The sequence below is a fragment of the Eschrichtius robustus genome, chromosome 16 (genome assembly GCF_028021215.1).
Source record: "Eschrichtius robustus isolate mEscRob2 chromosome 16, mEscRob2.pri, whole genome shotgun sequence".
Taxonomy (NCBI): domain Eukaryota; kingdom Metazoa; phylum Chordata; class Mammalia; order Artiodactyla; family Eschrichtiidae; genus Eschrichtius; species Eschrichtius robustus.
This window is the reverse complement of record NC_090839.1, coordinates 84,847,594-84,864,029: the sequence shown is the minus strand read 5'-3', so window position 1 is coordinate 84,864,029 and position 16,436 is coordinate 84,847,594. Positions and strand designations below refer to the sequence as shown.

At 44.3% G+C, this 16,436-nt stretch overlaps 1 protein-coding gene across 1 annotated transcript in view; it reads left to right on the top strand.

Moving 5' to 3' along the window:
- Positions 1 to 1,040: 1,040 nt before the first annotated feature.
- Positions 1,041 to 16,436, top strand: part of PRKRIP1 (PRKR interacting protein 1) — a 29,660-nt gene continuing 14,264 nt past the window's right edge. The window contains exons 1-5 of the mRNA XM_068524808.1: positions 1,041 to 1,193; positions 1,821 to 1,899; positions 2,723 to 2,823; positions 6,283 to 6,368; positions 7,242 to 7,309. Coding sequence (XP_068380909.1) covers positions 1,068 to 1,193; positions 1,821 to 1,899; positions 2,723 to 2,823; positions 6,283 to 6,368; positions 7,242 to 7,309 — 460 coding nt within the window. The 5' untranslated portion in view covers positions 1,041 to 1,067. The remainder of the gene's footprint in view (positions 1,194 to 1,820; positions 1,900 to 2,722; positions 2,824 to 6,282; positions 6,369 to 7,241; positions 7,310 to 16,436) is intronic.

The following is a 16,436-nucleotide window of genomic DNA, read 5'->3' as shown; positions in this document are numbered from 1 at the left end:
AAGCCTGCACACTGCAACGAAGAGTCGTCCCTGCTCGCCACAACTAGAGAAAGCCCATGTGCATCAACGAAGACCCAACACAGCCAAAAATAAATAAGTAAATAAATAAATAAATAAATAAATTTGGGGGAAAAGAAAAGGCTTATTATAGCATTTGGACCTGGGTTAGGTGATTTGGGGGAGGGTTCAAGTAAGTGGGCTTTTACTCTAGAATAGATGTCAGGAAGCGGGGACAATTCTACGACGGGAAGTCTTAATAATCTTTAAAGTGGAAGGCTAATGCTGTAAAGAAGCAGCAGTTGCTCATATTAGTCAGAATGGGGAAACGGTTGGTCTTTTTCTGGTTCCAACAATATTCTTGTTTTTATCTGGCTTTAAACATGATTACGGAGCAGTCTTGTTTATGCCTTGCTCCATCATGGTCTCAGAATGGCCTTGCACTACCGTGGTGTTCTGGGAAATTGTTTATGTCCAACAGGAGAATACCAAGGCCTAGCTGTGAGTGCCAGGCTAGTTCCCAGATGCGAGGGGCAACTGTTCTCTTTCTCATAAGAAAGGCCCATTCACTCGACCGAGGTATATTTGCTGGGAGCCAGGTGCAGAGTAATTCGAGGTGGACAAAAGAGATACAGCCCCAGTCCTCAGGGAGCTCGCAGTGACGTTTGTGCCGTCTTAAACACATTGTTAGAAATGGCAACGGGAGTGGACCAGATCCAAGGAACCGCCAGGACGGAGGCCCGGGGGCGGGGGTGGGGGATGCTGAGAGGTCGGGGTCGGGAGCTGGAGAGGTCGGCTGGGGCCGGACCCTCGGGCACGCAGGGCCACGTCTCCCCCAGGGACGTGGTCATTCGCTGCGCTGATTTGCTCAGAAATATGAAAAGAAATCAAGCAGCTTTAATCAAAATAATGCACCGGGGCTTCAAGCTCATGAATATTCAGCATCCTGCTTCCGGCTGGCAACTCCACTCCAGCCCCGCCCAGCTAGGAGACTGCGCTTGCGTCGCTGGCGCGCGGCTCTGTCGTCATACGCGTGCGCAGCCGCTCGCCAGAAAAGACGCAGAGCTGTGATGGCGGGCTCGGCCGCCTCCTCCGTGCGACCGCCGAGGCCCAAGAAAGAGCCGCAGGCGCTCGTCATCCCCAAGAATGCGGCGGAGGAGCAGAAGCTCAAGCTGGAACGGCTAATGAAGAACCCGGTGAGACGAGGCGCGGGCTGACGGCCCTTCCGAGTCCCACCCCCTTCCCTTCCGGCGTCTCTGGGCGCTAGCGGGCCCTCTTTCCCCGCTTCCGAACTCTGGAACTCAGTACCCGAACCCCAGGGTCAGACCTTAGGAAGGAGTAGGCGGCCTCGGAGATAGTGAGCTATTTTCTGCTCTTATGTTAGAGCCAAGCCTGGATGAGGGCGCTGCGAAGCTGCTTCTCGTGCTCTAAGCCCCTTTAACTTTGTGAACAGAAGCCTTAGACTGGAAAGATACAATCCGTGGGTTAGCACAAGGGTTTGTTTTCTTCTGAACAGCACTAATTGTTAGAGAGGCATTGGCCGAGACACCTGGGTCTGGAGGTTTCCAGCCATAAACGATGAGTCGCGTTTCTGAGTTCTGCCCTCAAAAGTTGAGTGTAGCCCTGGCAAGGCTGTGGGCTCTGATAGGACCCAGAATATACAGGATGAAGTAAAGGCAGAGGGAAGAAAACAAACTCAGCTTTGGGTCCAAGAAGCAAAGCAGCCTTACTTCAATACTTAAGTTAAAGTTTTTTGGTTGAAAAAGATGTCACTTTGTCAGCCGGTTTATACATACAAATGCTTTCGTGTTTAAATGTTGCAGGACAAAACAGTTCCAATTCCAGAAAAAATGAGTGAATGGGCACCTCGACCTCCCCCAGAATTTGTCCGAGATGTAATGGGTAATGTCTTTTGGATGTGGGTGTGTGTTTAAATAGTTTTTAAAGTGTAGGTATTAAAAACTCTGCAGTTAGTATTTGTTAATTACATCCCTGATAGGAAGAAAAAAAAGTTCACTGATCCAGTATTTTGCTCTTAGAATGAAGGGGTATTGTTGCTTGTGGTTTGGCATTAGAGAACTTTCTTCTGCATTGTTTTTAATACCTTGCTTTTTCAAAATGGAAATAGTTTTTATTTTGTTGGGTTGTAAGTTAACATAACTATAAAGAGAATAAATAACAGGTGTAAAAAAATTAGAACCACCTGTAATCTATCGTTCTATTTGTAACTTTTTGATACAGTCCTCCAAACCTCTTTATAGTCAAAACCACTCATGCTTAAGAAAACATGTTTACAAAAATATGGTTGCTCCACACATACTATTTGATATTTGATAACCTACTTTTTTTCGTTTCATATATCATGGACATCTTTTCAACTAAGTAGAAACCTAGCATGTCAAATGTGAAATCATCTGGTGGGGGAGGGAAAGGTCACAGGCTCTCTTTTAGGTTTCTGGTCTCTGAAACGATAGTCTGCTTGTCCTCTTTAATACTGCGCTAGAGTGGAATTTTTGGTGACTTCACATTCAACATTCACACAACAAATATTTAATGATACCTACAATATACCAGCCAGTGTGCTAGCTTCTGGGGTACAATGGGGAATAGGGCAGGCTTGGTCCCTTCCATCACTTCTAGTATCTTTCTTTGGTCCCCTGTGATTAGGAGTAGCCTGTGTTGATAACTGGATATCATCAAAAGCTCTGGACTGTCCTGGCTTTAGGTTCAAGCGCTGGGGCCGGCAGCGGAGAGTTCCATGTGTACAGGCATCTGCGCCGGAGAGAGTACCAGCGACAGGACTACATGGATGCCATGGCTGAGAAGGTTAGTGAGCCAGGAGGCTGGCTGAACCCTTGGGTTTAGGCAGTGTGCACTTAAACCTTAGAAGAAAGCACTTGAAGAAGAGTAGATGCACCTGGTTGTGGCTTGCGTGAGGGCTGCCTTGTAAAGTCAGCACGAGAAACAGATGTCGGGTAGAGTCCAGGGTACTTTTAGGTCAGACCCAGCACGGCAGGATGCTCACACTAGGAAATGAATGAGGGGAGGGGGTCTTCCAGGTGGTGGAGAGCCCAGCAGAGTCCCCTTTCCCCTCCAGGCCATTTGCCATGGAATAGAAGCAGGATCTCACACCACTTGAGTTATTATTTCTTTATAGTTTCTCTCTTTTTGGCTGAATGCCTGTAATTCCAGTTAGCTGTGTGTTTGGTGCTAGTAGTGGTGTGCTTTCAAGTGTTTTTGCTTCTTTGAGTTTTCTAGCTTTGAGACTGGCATTTCTTCATGACAGGTGTTAAATAATAATTGATTAAGAATGGAGAATTGGTGGCAGTTCCCTGGTGGTCTAGTGGTTAGGATTCAGTGCTTTCACTGCTATGGCCCGGGTTCAGTCCCTGGTCAGGGAACTGAGATCTTGCAAGCCATGCGGTGTGGCAAAAATAAATAAAGATAAAAATTAAAATTAAAAAAAAAAATTTTTTTTAAAGAATTGAGAATTGCTTTTGAAATTGTACTGTAAGAACTGTTAAGCTCTCCATTGCTTGATGGGAAAGGCCCGAAACCTCTCTCCTATTGCTCTTAAGAAATATTCTTTTGGACATTTCACTTGTCTTCTTTCTGGAATTGAGTTTTGGAGTTATTTTATCCACTCCAAAAGTTTTGTTTGATTTTTTTACTAGATTTAAATTGGATCCGTAGCTTAACTTGAATGAGAGTGGATGTCATAGTGTTTAGTCATCCCCTCTAAAAACTTTGTCTTATTTGTCTAATCTTTTTGTATCTCTCAGTGATCATATATAGAGATTTTACGTATGTCTCACCACGTTTGTTCAAAGATATTTTAAGTTTTTTGATTGCAGTGGTGGTGAGTGGTCCCTTAAAAATTTATTTGAATGGCCAAAATTGAGTTTGAAAAATACCTGTATGATTTTTGAACAGATTGGGATCATTGCCATGGTGGTTTTCACCTGGTATTTGCTTGTCCTGCAGCCCTCACTCGGCCTCCAGGTGTCAGTGGTTCTTCTCCAGCTACTTCTCAATTCCAGTGAGGAGTTTCAGGTGACCTGTCACACAGCTATACCAGGTCACTGAAGGATTTGCGCTGTTAGGAATAAACAGAACTCTGTATGTAGAAACTAACAGAAGCACTTTTTTATTTTTAAACTACTTTAGAGGGGAGGAAATAGAGCAGACGGTTGTCTCAAATGCCATCAGTTAGTCTGAAGCTTTTATGTATTGATTAATGACCCAGAGAAAATACAGAAAAATGTTTCACAAACCTTGAATCCACACAAATGCAAAGGTTTTATTTCACATGGTGAAAGAGAGGCTCTGAGGTTAGAAGAAAAAAAGAGATGCAAGAGAATCCTTACCTTCCACAGCGACTGATAGATTGTCACCACTGACAGAGCACATCTGACTCCTGCTTGAGCCCTTGCCGGGGTCAGCAGCCAGCGGGGGGCTCTGTCTTGGTTGCGCTTCAGACATTTCCAGCTCAGCTTCTAAACAGATCAGGTGCTTTTAGTTTGAAGTCATTGCTTTCTAGCTGAACTCTAATTAAAGCTGATTCCTTTCTTGGAAGGAGACCCTTCTTTTTAATTCATAATTCTGCTCTCAGTTTCTGCATTAGTCTGAGCAGATCCACAGAGCCTGGCAGAGGTGTTGAAGCCACCTCTTCCTCCTCTGCTGGCTCCTTTTTTGCTCCATCGACCTTTATGGCTGTAACTAGAAAAAATAGAGATGGCACTTGTTTTTTATCAGTAGATGTCTTTATAGTTTACAAGAGCTTTCCTGTAGGTTATTGCAGTTCATTAATCTTCCTAAAGGCTCAGGGAAGGAGAAATTATTGTTTCCCCCATTTTATAGATGAGGAAGCTGAGGCTTAGAAACAGGGAGCTGCTAGGAAGAAATAATACAAGGGATGGATATATATTTATTTGTATGTATGTATGTACTCATATATACATATGTACACCTGTAGGTGTGTTTAGTAGCAGGTGACGGCAATACATGTTATGCTGCCTTAGAATCGGTCATTTGATAACCGTAGCGAGTTAGGACTTGAAAATTCCATGGTCGCAGCCCTCTGGCCACTCCATCCAGTGAACCCCCATCACTGTCTTTGAAGAAGCAACACTCCTGTGTGTCTCCTTACTGTCAGTACTCTACTGCATTTCTGACACTGCTGGGCACCGATGTGTGGGGATTTTCCCCACACCAAGCAGTTCTGTGGCACCAGGTGAGTATCCTACAATTCAACTCAACTGTGACCCTGTCTACGTGGAGATAGCGCCATATCTCGAAGGTTAAGGCTCAATCCTGCAAGACTGAGCCCCACCCCCAACTTCAGAGGCCAGCCACAAGTCCCTGTTTTCACCTGTGCTTCTGACCCACTGGCTATAAATCAGAGGTTTCCCATGGCCCCCTCCTCAGGTTCAAGTAATTTGCTTAGAGGGGCTCACAGAACTCAGGAAAACAGCTTACTAGTTTTCCGGTGTAGTGTAAAAGGATATAACTCAGGAACAGCTGCGTGGAAGAAGGGATGCAGAGCTTCCATTACTTCTCCCAGCATCTCCAGTGTTCAACCCAGGAACTATCCAAACCCTGCCTTTTGGGGTTTTTGAAGGCTTCATTATGTGGACATGATTAAATCACTGACTGTTGGTGACTAGTTCAACAACCCTCAGCCCCTCTCCCCTCCCTGGAGGTCGAGGAGGTGGGGCAGAAAGTTCCCTTGGCAACCAGCCCCGTTCCTTAGGTGCTTTCCCAAAGTCACTCATAAACTCCTTTGGTTGAAAGGGACTGGTTATGAATAACAGAAGATACCCATTTCATCTTTATTTCTGGAGTTATTTCAGGAACTGGGAACAAAACTAAATATTATAATAAAAGATCCCCCTGTGGCTCTTACATAGGAAATTTGTAAGTTTTAATGTGCCAAAAGCAGTAGATGAAGACCAAATATGTACATATGTTATGTCACAATATCACATTTTCCAAGGCCCTGGAGAACCAGAGCCAGTAGTGCTGCCTCTGCCTTCAGGGAGTACTCAGTGTGCTCCCTCTCCTACTTTCCCTCTTACATTTACTTGTGCACGAACGGTATCTTAATGAACTGAGTTATTTCACCATCAGAGATCCATATATTGATTTCCTGCCTCACCTGTGAGGCAACTTCTTAAAGTGGCCCTGGAGACCTGGATGTACCTGTAGCAACCCCAGTGGTGTGACTTCTAGAGTTTTCATACCCAGGCAGGCCAGAGTTTGTCTAACTGATGTGGTTTTTTGCAGCAAAAATTGGATGCAGAGTTTCAGAAAAGACTGGAAAAGAATAAAATTGCTGCGGAGGAGCAGACTGCAAAGCGTCGGAAAAAGCGGTGAGGGCTTTGTGGCATCCCCTAACTACTGAGACTTGGGGCGGGAAATGTAGAAGTAAATAGTTGGTGAACGAGTCCTTCTTGTAGTCAAAAGTTTACCTGTATGGCCTGTATAGGTCTTGGGTGTAAAGATCCACAGTGGGGACTTCCCTGGCGGTCCAGTGGTTAAGACTCCACGCTTCCAATGCAGGGGGCGTGGGTTTGATCCCTGGTCGGGGAGCTAAGATCCCACGTGCTGTGCAGCGCAGCTAAAAAAAAAAACCCACAGTGGAGCACCCCCATAGAGGAATGGCTTTTCTTCCAGTACCTGGGGAGAGATCAAGTCGCTTATTGCCCCCTGCCCCCAGCTTGCTACAGATTCTCCAGAGCTTGCTGGTCAGCACTTCGGTGGTGAGCGCATGGATTTCTGTGTCTCCTTCATGTCGGTATTTTAACATCAGGTTTAATAAGTTGCTATGAGCAAACTTCCCGGTTAGCTTCTCCCTTAAAGGAGGGTCTGTAACCTCCCTAAGTGACTACATGAGTATACAGACTGCGCCCGCGCACGTGTGTTGTTTTAATAAATGCTCCCTCAACTTTTAGAGAGCTGAAGAGGATTCTAAAAATTGTCCTTAAATATCTTTGAATGAGAAAGTATCGCCAGTATTTCTGGATTGTGCTAATCACCTCAGGACTCCAAAGAATCTGATCCTGATTCATGAAGGAAACAGGTTGATAGTGTTGATGATGTTGGAGTAGCAGAGTCGTGAGGAAGTATTTCTTTGATTTTATCGTAGCATTTGTGTAATTACTAAATTGCTAAAGGTTCTGTAAGTAGACGTGTATTTTCTAAAATATAAAATAGTTAAGGAATTAATTATTTTGCATTTGCAGCCAGAAGTTAAAAGAGAAGAAATTATTGGCAAAGAAGATGAAACTTGAACAGAAGAAACAGAAAGAAGGTGAGTGGTACCCACTTTTCTTTCGTGACCTTTCTTAGTGCTGATCGCAGTGGTTGACCTGTCAAGAATGAGATTTAGAGTTTGGAGTAGGTTGGCTGGCCTCTGAAGAAATGAAGGCTTGTTTCTATTAGTTTCGACTCGTTTAATTGCAAGTGTCAGGAAGCCAAACTGGTTTAAGCACAAAAGAAAGATATTGCCTCCCGTTTAGTCCAGGACAGACCTCCTCTCGGGCATGGCTGGTAAAGGAGCTCTGATGTTGTCGGCATTCACTGTCTCCTTCTGTCCCCTGGCTCCCTGTCCTCAGGGAGGCTCGCTTCCTCCTTGTGGTTGGGAGGTACCAGTAGCTGCTCCGGGCCACACCCTGGCTCATTCTTGCCTAGTAGGAAAGACAGGGGGTGTCCCTAGCAAAAGAGTTTTTGTGTCTCTTTGGCTCTTATTGAGTCACTTGGCAAATCAGTTAAGAATGCTTTTGGCTACAAGAAATAGAAAACTCAACTAGCAGTAGTTAAGCAAAGAGGAATTCTTTTTCTCACATAACAAGAAACCTGGTGGTAGGTGGCAGCACAGTGTGGTTGAGTAGCTCAGTAGTGTCAGGCCCGGTACCCCTGTGGTTCTTTTGGCCTTTATCCTGTGGGCATGAGATGGCTGCTGCAGCTCCTGGCATCATACTTACGTTTAAAGCAGGAAAAAGAGGGGAAAGAAGTGGTACTTGTCTGTTGTGGTTTTTTTTTTTTTTTTTTTTAAACTGAAGAGCAAAAGATCCCCCATCACGTATTACCTTGTATCTCATTGGTCAGTACTAGGTCACTTTGCCATCCCTTGCTGTCATCAGGCTAGATGAAAAGAAAACAGAATTGTCATGACTGTCTTTATCCATCACTGGATGCTGGGTACATTGTCACGCTAGACAGAATTGAGATTTGTTAGAAGGAGGGATAGTGGGTGAGTAGTGTGTCAGCATCCCACAGTGCCGCCAGTCCTGCCCACGTCCGAACCCATCACAAGGCCAGTGGTGCCAGCCACTCCTTTGGGAACCCCTGGGCTGCGAACCAGAGAGAGGTCCCAGGTGGAAAGGACCAAGGATGCTAAGAGACGAAACAATGACAACTGGTCACCACATCTCTGAATTGGTGGCTATTCCCTGATTGACTAGACATGGTTCCTAATTGTGATTTTTGGTCTTAAGATAAAATCAGACCTGCACTGACATACGGAAATATGATTGGCCCCTTCCAGGACCAGTTTGCTTATGAGTTGTAAACGTACTGTGTGACACACTATATATGGTATGGTTTTAGCCTGTTGCCTACCATTTCCGGGAAGAAATTATTTTACGGTACCAGAATGTGATTGCTAGGACATCATCCCTCAAATAAACCACCTCATCACGTTCCCTGCCCTTCCCCCAGCCCACACACACAGAGGAATGTGGAAGTACTTGGTCCAAGGGCAGGAGGATTGGGCACCCCACCAGTCTCATGTTCTGTTGAAGGAGGTACTGTGGCTTGGACCCCATTATATTGGGAAATAGAAAGGTCTCCTTGGCTCTTGGTAATTTGACCCTCCCTGCCCAGGGTTTGTTGTTTTTGCTGCTTGTTGTCTTTGTTGCTGTTTATGTGTTTAGTGACTTTCCTGAACTAACTCTGTACAGCTTATATTCTTTGTTGTGTGTGGCAGCTGAAGTCTTTGCTTGGTTAGCTTAGTGGTCAGCTGAAGATTAGAGATTTCCTGAAAAGCTTTGAACCAGTAAGTCTCCTGATCTTTGCCAAGGGGCTTTCTGTGTGTGGTGGAGCATGCCTTCACCATTCTGGCAGGCAGTTGACAGTTTTGCCTTAGCCTTCACTTCCTCCTTGCACAGAGCCTCAAGGTTAGCCAGAGGTGAGATTAGGGCCATCACTTGTCTGTCTTAGACATGAGCACAGCTCTGCACGTGCGTGTGGCCTTCTAGATTACCAGCTTTTCCTCTTAAACTGTTGGTCAGTTTCTTGTTTGCTTCGACTGTTATCACTGCCTCAGGCAGCTATGATGTTAAACAGTTGCCACTGATTGTTTTTGACAAATACCTTGAGGAAAAGGCTGTTCTCACTGAGTCAGGTTGAATAAAGACAAGACAAGCCTTGCGAGTGGAAGTTTCCAGGGAGCTGCCAGACAGGTCAGATAGGGACAGTGCTCTGGGTATGGGACTTCTGAGGAACTCCCAGGGCAGTTTACTTCCTCCAGTGGCTGCTAGGCTGCTGGTTTTCACAGCTACTGTGAGTAGGAGGCTGTTGATTTGGGAGGCTACCTTGGATCTGCGGAGAGGGAGTAGGAAATAGGGCAAATTTTTTTTCTTAACAAATTTATTTATTTATTTTTGGCTGCGTTGGATCTTCGTTGCTGTGCGCGGGCTTTCTCTGGTTGCGGCGAGCGGGAGCTACTCTTCCTTGCAGTGTGCGGGCTTCTCATTGCGGTGGCTTCTCTTGTTGCAGAGCATGGGCTCTAGAGCACAGGCTCAGTAGTTGTGGCACACGGGCTTAGTTGCTCTGCAGCATGTGGGATCTTCCGGGACCAGGGCTCGAACCCATGTCCCCTGCATTGGCAGGTGGATTCTTAACCACTGCGCCACCAGGGAAGTCCTGTTCTCTCTGGTTTTTTGTTTCTCTGTTTCTCCTTTCCTGTCTTCTTTTGGATTTATTTGAACATTATTATTATTCTATTTTAATTTATCATGTTTTTAACTGTTTCCTTTTTTATAGTCTTTTAGTTGTTCCTCTAGAGATTACTGTATTTGTACTACTTTCACAGTCTACTTGGAGTCAGCATTTCACCACTTTAAGTAGAATGTAGAACTTTTCATCACATAGATTTCTTTACTCTGTATGTTATAGTTGTCTTAGGTATTACATCTCCATACATTGAAAACCCCTTCAGATAATGTTACTTTTTTTTTTAATTGACCTATAGTTGACTTACAATATTATTTCAGTTTCAGGTGTACAACATAATGACTTGATATTTTCATAGATTGTGCACTGTACAGTTATTATAATATTTTTGGCTATATTCCTGATGCTGTATGGGTTGGCCAAAAAGTTTGTTCGGGGTTTTCCATAACACCTTACGGGGGGGAAAAGAACGAACTTTTTGGCCAACCCAATACATTACATCCCTGTGACTTATTTACTATATAACTGGCAGTTTGTACCTCTTAATCCCCTTCACCTATTTTGCCCATTCCCCCATCCTCCTCCCCTCTGGCAACCACTAGTTTGTCCTCTGTCAGTGGAGTCTGTTTCTGGTTTGTTCTTAGATTCCACATATAAGTGAAAACATGCAGTATTTGTCTTACTCTGTCTGACTTATTTCACTTAGCATAATACCCTCTAGGTTCATGCATGTTCTCACAAATGGCAAGACTTCATTCTTTTTTATGGCTGAGTAATATTCGTGTGTGTGTGTACATCTTCTTTATCCATTCACCTGTCAGTGAACACTTAGGTTGCTTCCATATCTGGGCTATTGTAAATAATGCTGCAGTGAACACTGGGATGCACATATCTTTTTGAATTAGTGTTTTCATTTTCTTCAGATAAATACCCAGAAGTGGAATTGCTGGATCATATGGTAGTTCTGTTTTTATGATGTTACTCTTTTTGTTTTCAGTCATCAAATATATTTCAGAAATCTCAAGAGACTAGTCTTGAATAGTGACCAGATAGTTACCATTTCTGTTGCTTTTTCTTTGTTCCTGATGTTCCAGACTTCTATCTGGTATTGTTTCCTATATGTCTGAAGAACTTCCTTTAGTCATTCAGTTAGAACAGTTCTGCTGGCTATAAATTATCTTAGCTTTTCTTCATATGAGGCTATCTTTATTTCACCTTCATTCCTATAGGACATTCTCACTAGATATAGAATTCTGGGTTGGCAGTTTTTATTTCAGCACTTTTGAAATGCTGTTCCATTTCCTCTGGCCTCCATGATTTCTGATTTTTAAAAAATATGTAGTTATTCAAATTGTTCTCCTATCATTGTTTTTCTCTGGCTGCTTTCAAGATCCTTAGATGTCAGGAATTTGATTATGATGTGTCTGCACATGGATTTCCTTGGGTTTATCCTGGAGTTGGGTTTGGAGTTCACTGAGCTAGTTGAATCTGTAAGCATGTATCTTTGTCAAATTGGGGATTTTTTTTTCAATCTTTTTTTGTCTCTGTTGTTCATATTGGATAAGTCCTATTGATCTGACTTCGAGCTGTCTCTTCCCTGTGTCATCTCCATTCTGCTTATCGATTCTATCCAGTGAATTATGTTTTTCAGAAAAGTTTTTCAATTTCCATTCGATTCTCCTTTATACCTTCTATTTCTTTGCTGCAGTCTTCTGTCTTTCCATTTGTTTCAAGAGTCTTCACTCTTACTTCCTGGAAAAATATTTAAATAGCTACTTTCAAGTATTTGGTAGTTCCAAATCTGGGTCATCTTGACATTGGCATTTGTTCCATGCAAGTTGAGATTTCCCTGATTCTTCACATGCCGAGTAATTTTCTGTGGATCCTGGACATTTTGAATATTATATCACGAGGCTCTGGTCTTGCTGATATTTGTTTTAGCAGACAGTCAACCGGGTTGTGTTTGGAACACAGGTTCTGACCAGCCTTCTGTAGATTGGGGTTCCAGTGTCAGTTTGGTTTTTAAAGCTTTTGCTGTGCTCTCAGATGTGTCCTGTGTGTGCCACCCAGTGGCCAGTCAGGGTTTAGTTCTTTGAGTTCGGTTCTCAAAGTGTTTGGCATGACGATTAGGGCCAGATCCATGCATGTGCTGTCAGGGCGGGCCCAGGAGTTTACAAACAACTTTATGATGTCTCTTCTAATCCCCTCTCCATGATATCCCCTGTAGTTTCTGGTTTCTTGGGGCTCCCCTTTTCAGACCTCCAGCCAGAAAGTTGGAGCTTGGGACTTTCCTGGTGGTCCAGTGGCTAAGACTCCAAGCTCCCAATGCAGGGGGCCTGGGTTCAATCCCTCGTCAGGAAACTGGATCCCACATGCCGCAACTAAAAAAGATCCCATATGGGGACTTTCCTGGCGGTCCAGTGGCTAAGACTCCAAGCTCCCAATGCAGGGGGCCCGGGTTTGATCCCTGGTCAGGAAACTAGATCCCACATGCCACAACTAAAGGTCCCACATGCCACAACTAAGACCTGGCGCAGCCAAATAAATAAATAAATATTTTAAAAAGAAAAGAAAGTTGGGGCTTTAGTTACCTACTCTGCCACATACTTTGTACAGCTGCCCCTGCATCCAGGGCTGAGTGGTGGGAGGACAGAGAAGAAAAGCAACAGAGTTTGCCCAGCCATCTTAGGACCACAGCTCCTCTGATCAGAGAGGAAGGTTCCCCTCCTTCAAAGTTTTTGCACATGCAAGCCCCTATTGCACCGCAGTCGCTGTGGCCATCCTGACACTGGCAGGATTGCCTGGGAGCTAGGGTGTGAGAGAATGGAGAGAAAAGAAGAAACACAAGAATTTCCCTTCCTCTGAGCATTAGGAGTCCGCTTTCTTACTCCTTGAATCAGAAGTAGAAGTTTTCTCTTGGAACTGTGTCTGTGCCCAGTTTCCACTTCTGCGTATTGGATCGCCCTGAGTCCAGGCTGGGGGATACCGGAGGGAAGAAAGAAAAAAAACAGGAAACACAATATTGTTCCAGTGGTACTTTGTATTCTGGTCTTTTTCCCCAGTCTGTGTGCTTTTCAGAGTCCACGCATTCTGTCCAGGTTCTATAGGTGTGTTCAGTGGAGAAACAGGGTCAAATGTGCTTGCTCTGTCTTACCTGGAACCCACCCTCTTATTTGGTTTTTCGAATCCAATTACAGGACTTGACATTTAGCTGTTGTGCATTTCAGCTTGGTGTTATTGGCTCCGTTGATTCAGGTTTCCAAAATCCTTTTGAATTCTGATTCTCGAATTAAGCATGTTACCATGTCAGGGGCAGGACTGATAAACATACCTCCTTTTGTCATTGGTAAAAATGCTGAGCCAGACTGGGCCAGGGCCAGAGCCCTCCAGCATCCACTAGCGAGCTCCATCTAGGCCAACATGGACCTGTTCACAAAACTCTGGGTGGAGTTATTCTCCAGCTAAGAATCAGCTAGACTCACTCTTCTTTCTTCTTACCCACAGAGGTGTCATTCTAAACTAAGATAATTTGAGGTCAGGGAGTAAGTACAGTAGGCATAGATTCTAGGCTCAGCTCTCACTCTGGCTCACCCTGACCTTAGCATCTCCTGTTTGAGCAGAGGGTTTTTTTAAATTTTAGTCTGTAAAATGATAAGCTCTTTTTAGATCTAAAATTCCACAGCTTGATAACTTTGCCAAACGCCTTGCTGTAATGAAGATATAGCATATTTGGGCAGCAGGAGGGGCGGTTCCCCCACCAGTAAATCTAAGAACCTTTCAGAACAAGAAACAGGTTAGTTTGCTCTGAGTTTGTACTTAATGAACCTGTAGTGGGTCTTTGGAATCACTTAATAACTTTTTAGTAATCAGCTCTAGAATTGAAGGAGACAGGAGGCAACATCCCAGAGCTGAGGTTTCTTTCTTTTTTTTTCTTTTAATATTTATTTATTTATTTGGTTGCGCTGGGTCTTTTAGTTGTGGCAGGCAGGCTCCTTAGTTGCGGCATGCATGTGGGATCTAGTTCCCTGACCAGGGATCAAACCCAGGCCCCCTGCAACTGGGAGCACAGAGTCTTAACCACGGCACCACCAGGGAAGTCCCCAGAGCTGAGGTTTCTTAAATCCCCCTTTTCTGGCCCCTTTTACACATTAGGTGCATGTGATGGTGCAGTTTTCAGTCACTTTTCTTTAATTTGCCCAAGGCTATGAAGAGTATATGAGATGGTAGATTTCATCCAGAGCCTCTAACCTGTTTAAAACGGTGTGCCCTCTCACTGGGTCTCCCCCATCCTGAGCTTCAGTTCTATCAGAAAGATAGATGTTTGTGCCCATGTTGCATCATAGTAGCACAGTGTTTTTTCAAACTGAGGGATGTGATCCTTTACTCACTGGGTCATGAAATCAGCTTAGAGGTTACAGATGTTGGTTTTTTCATGGTTTTTTCAAACATGCATAAAGTAGACTAGAAAATATCAGAATGCATCACACCCCGAATAACTGTTTTGTGAAATTTTCTTTCATTTTCTATGTGGGCTGTGGGCTGCAGTCAAACAGATTTGAAAATCATTGTTATGACACATGAGCCCTGCTCTTCTACTTGTGAAGTTAGCACCTGTACCTATTAAAAAAATGATTAGTAATAATACATGGTTGTATATGCTTCGCACCAAATGAGCTGGATGGAGAGTGCTGTAGGGATAACTTCCTAAAGATGGTTTGTGTGCCGTTTACCTCACCCTCTCAGCTTCCTTCCTTATTTTTCATTTTGTGGAAGGGAAAGTAGGTTTTCTAGATGGTTGAAGTGAACAGAAACTTAATGGGATAATCAGTTGTGCCACAAGGTGGCTTCTGTGCGCTTCTGGGTTCTTGAGGGACTTGGAGATAAATTACTCGAGCTTTTTGGCTCTTCTCCTATAAAGTGGTAAGGGGCAGCTGGCTAGGAGTTCCGTTCTGTTGTTGGAGAGGAAATATCCCCACTTGTTGTCCGTGCTGGTCCAGCAGTTCAGTGAAGACGCCCTGCAGTGTGGGACTTGTCTGAATGATACCACAGGATGGTGTTAAGCCAGTTTGGATTATTGTGACGCCTTGAACTCCCAAAACGATGTATTCTGATACCAGTGTTACTTATCCTGACACAGGCTCACCTACCAGAGAAACCCAGGGTGACCTTAAGGTGATTTGTTACTAAGTACGTCAAGGGCAGTTTCTTGACGGTGGCGGGGAGGAGAGAAATAGGTGAGGGAGATTGAGGTACAAACTTTCAGTTACAAAATAAATGAGTCACAGCTATGAAATGTGTAAGTGTGGGGAATATTGTCAGTAACTGTGTGATATCTTTGTATGGTGTCAGATGACAGCTAGATTTATTGTGGTGATCATTTTGAAATGTATAGAAATATTGAATCACTGTGTTGTGTACCAGGAACTAATATAGTGTTGTAGGTCGATTATACTTCAAAAACAAGCAAACAAACACTCATAGGAAAAGAGATCAGATTTGTGGTTACAGAGGTGGGTGAATGGGAGGAAAGGGAATTAGATGAAGGTAGTCAAAAGGTACAAACTTCTGGTTCCAAGATAAGTACTGGAGATGTAATGTACAACATGATAAAGATAACTAATACTGCTGTACATCATGAATGAAAGTTGTTAAGAGATTTCTCATCAAAAGCAAGAATTTTTTTTCTGTCTCTTTAATGCTGTATCTGTATGAGATGATGGATGTCCACTAAACCTGTTGTAATCATTTCAGAACTGGAGGTGGGGGGAAGCAGTTTCCCAGCCTCAGCACTGTTGACACTTTGGGCCAGATGATTCTTCGTTGTAAGGGACTATGTATATCCTGTTCATTGTAGGATGTTGAAGGGCATCATGGCTTCTACCCACTGGATGCCAGCAGCACCCACCCTCCCCTCAGTCATTGACAATCAAAAATGTCTCCAGACATTGCCAAGTGTTCCCTCGTGGGGGAGGGGGGCCACATTGTCCCCAGCTAATAATATTCATATCTCAGCTGGTATCTGGTGTTTGGAAGGCACTCAACTTATGTGGGGTTTTTTTTTTTTATTAATTAATTAATTATGGCTGCGCTGGGTCTTTGTTGCTGCACGCAGGATTTCTCTAGTTGCGGCGAGCAGGGGCTACTGTTCGTTGCGGTGTGCGGGCTTCTTGTTGCGGTGGCTTCTCTTGTTGAGCACGGGCTCTAGGCACGCGGGCTTCAGTAGTTGTGGCACGCGGGCTCAGTATTTGTGGCTCGCAGGCTCTAGCACAGGCTCAGTAGTTGTGCCCGCGCTCCGTTGCTCCGCGGCATGTGGGATCTTCCCAGACCAGGGCTCGAACCCGTGTCCCCTGCACTGGCAGGCGGATTCTTAACCACTGTGCCACCAGGGAAGCCCCTCAATTTATGTTTTGGATTGAACTATTTGTTTCAGTGCCAAAACTCTTATACATATTATGTTGGAAAACTATCCATAGCCTTTGTGT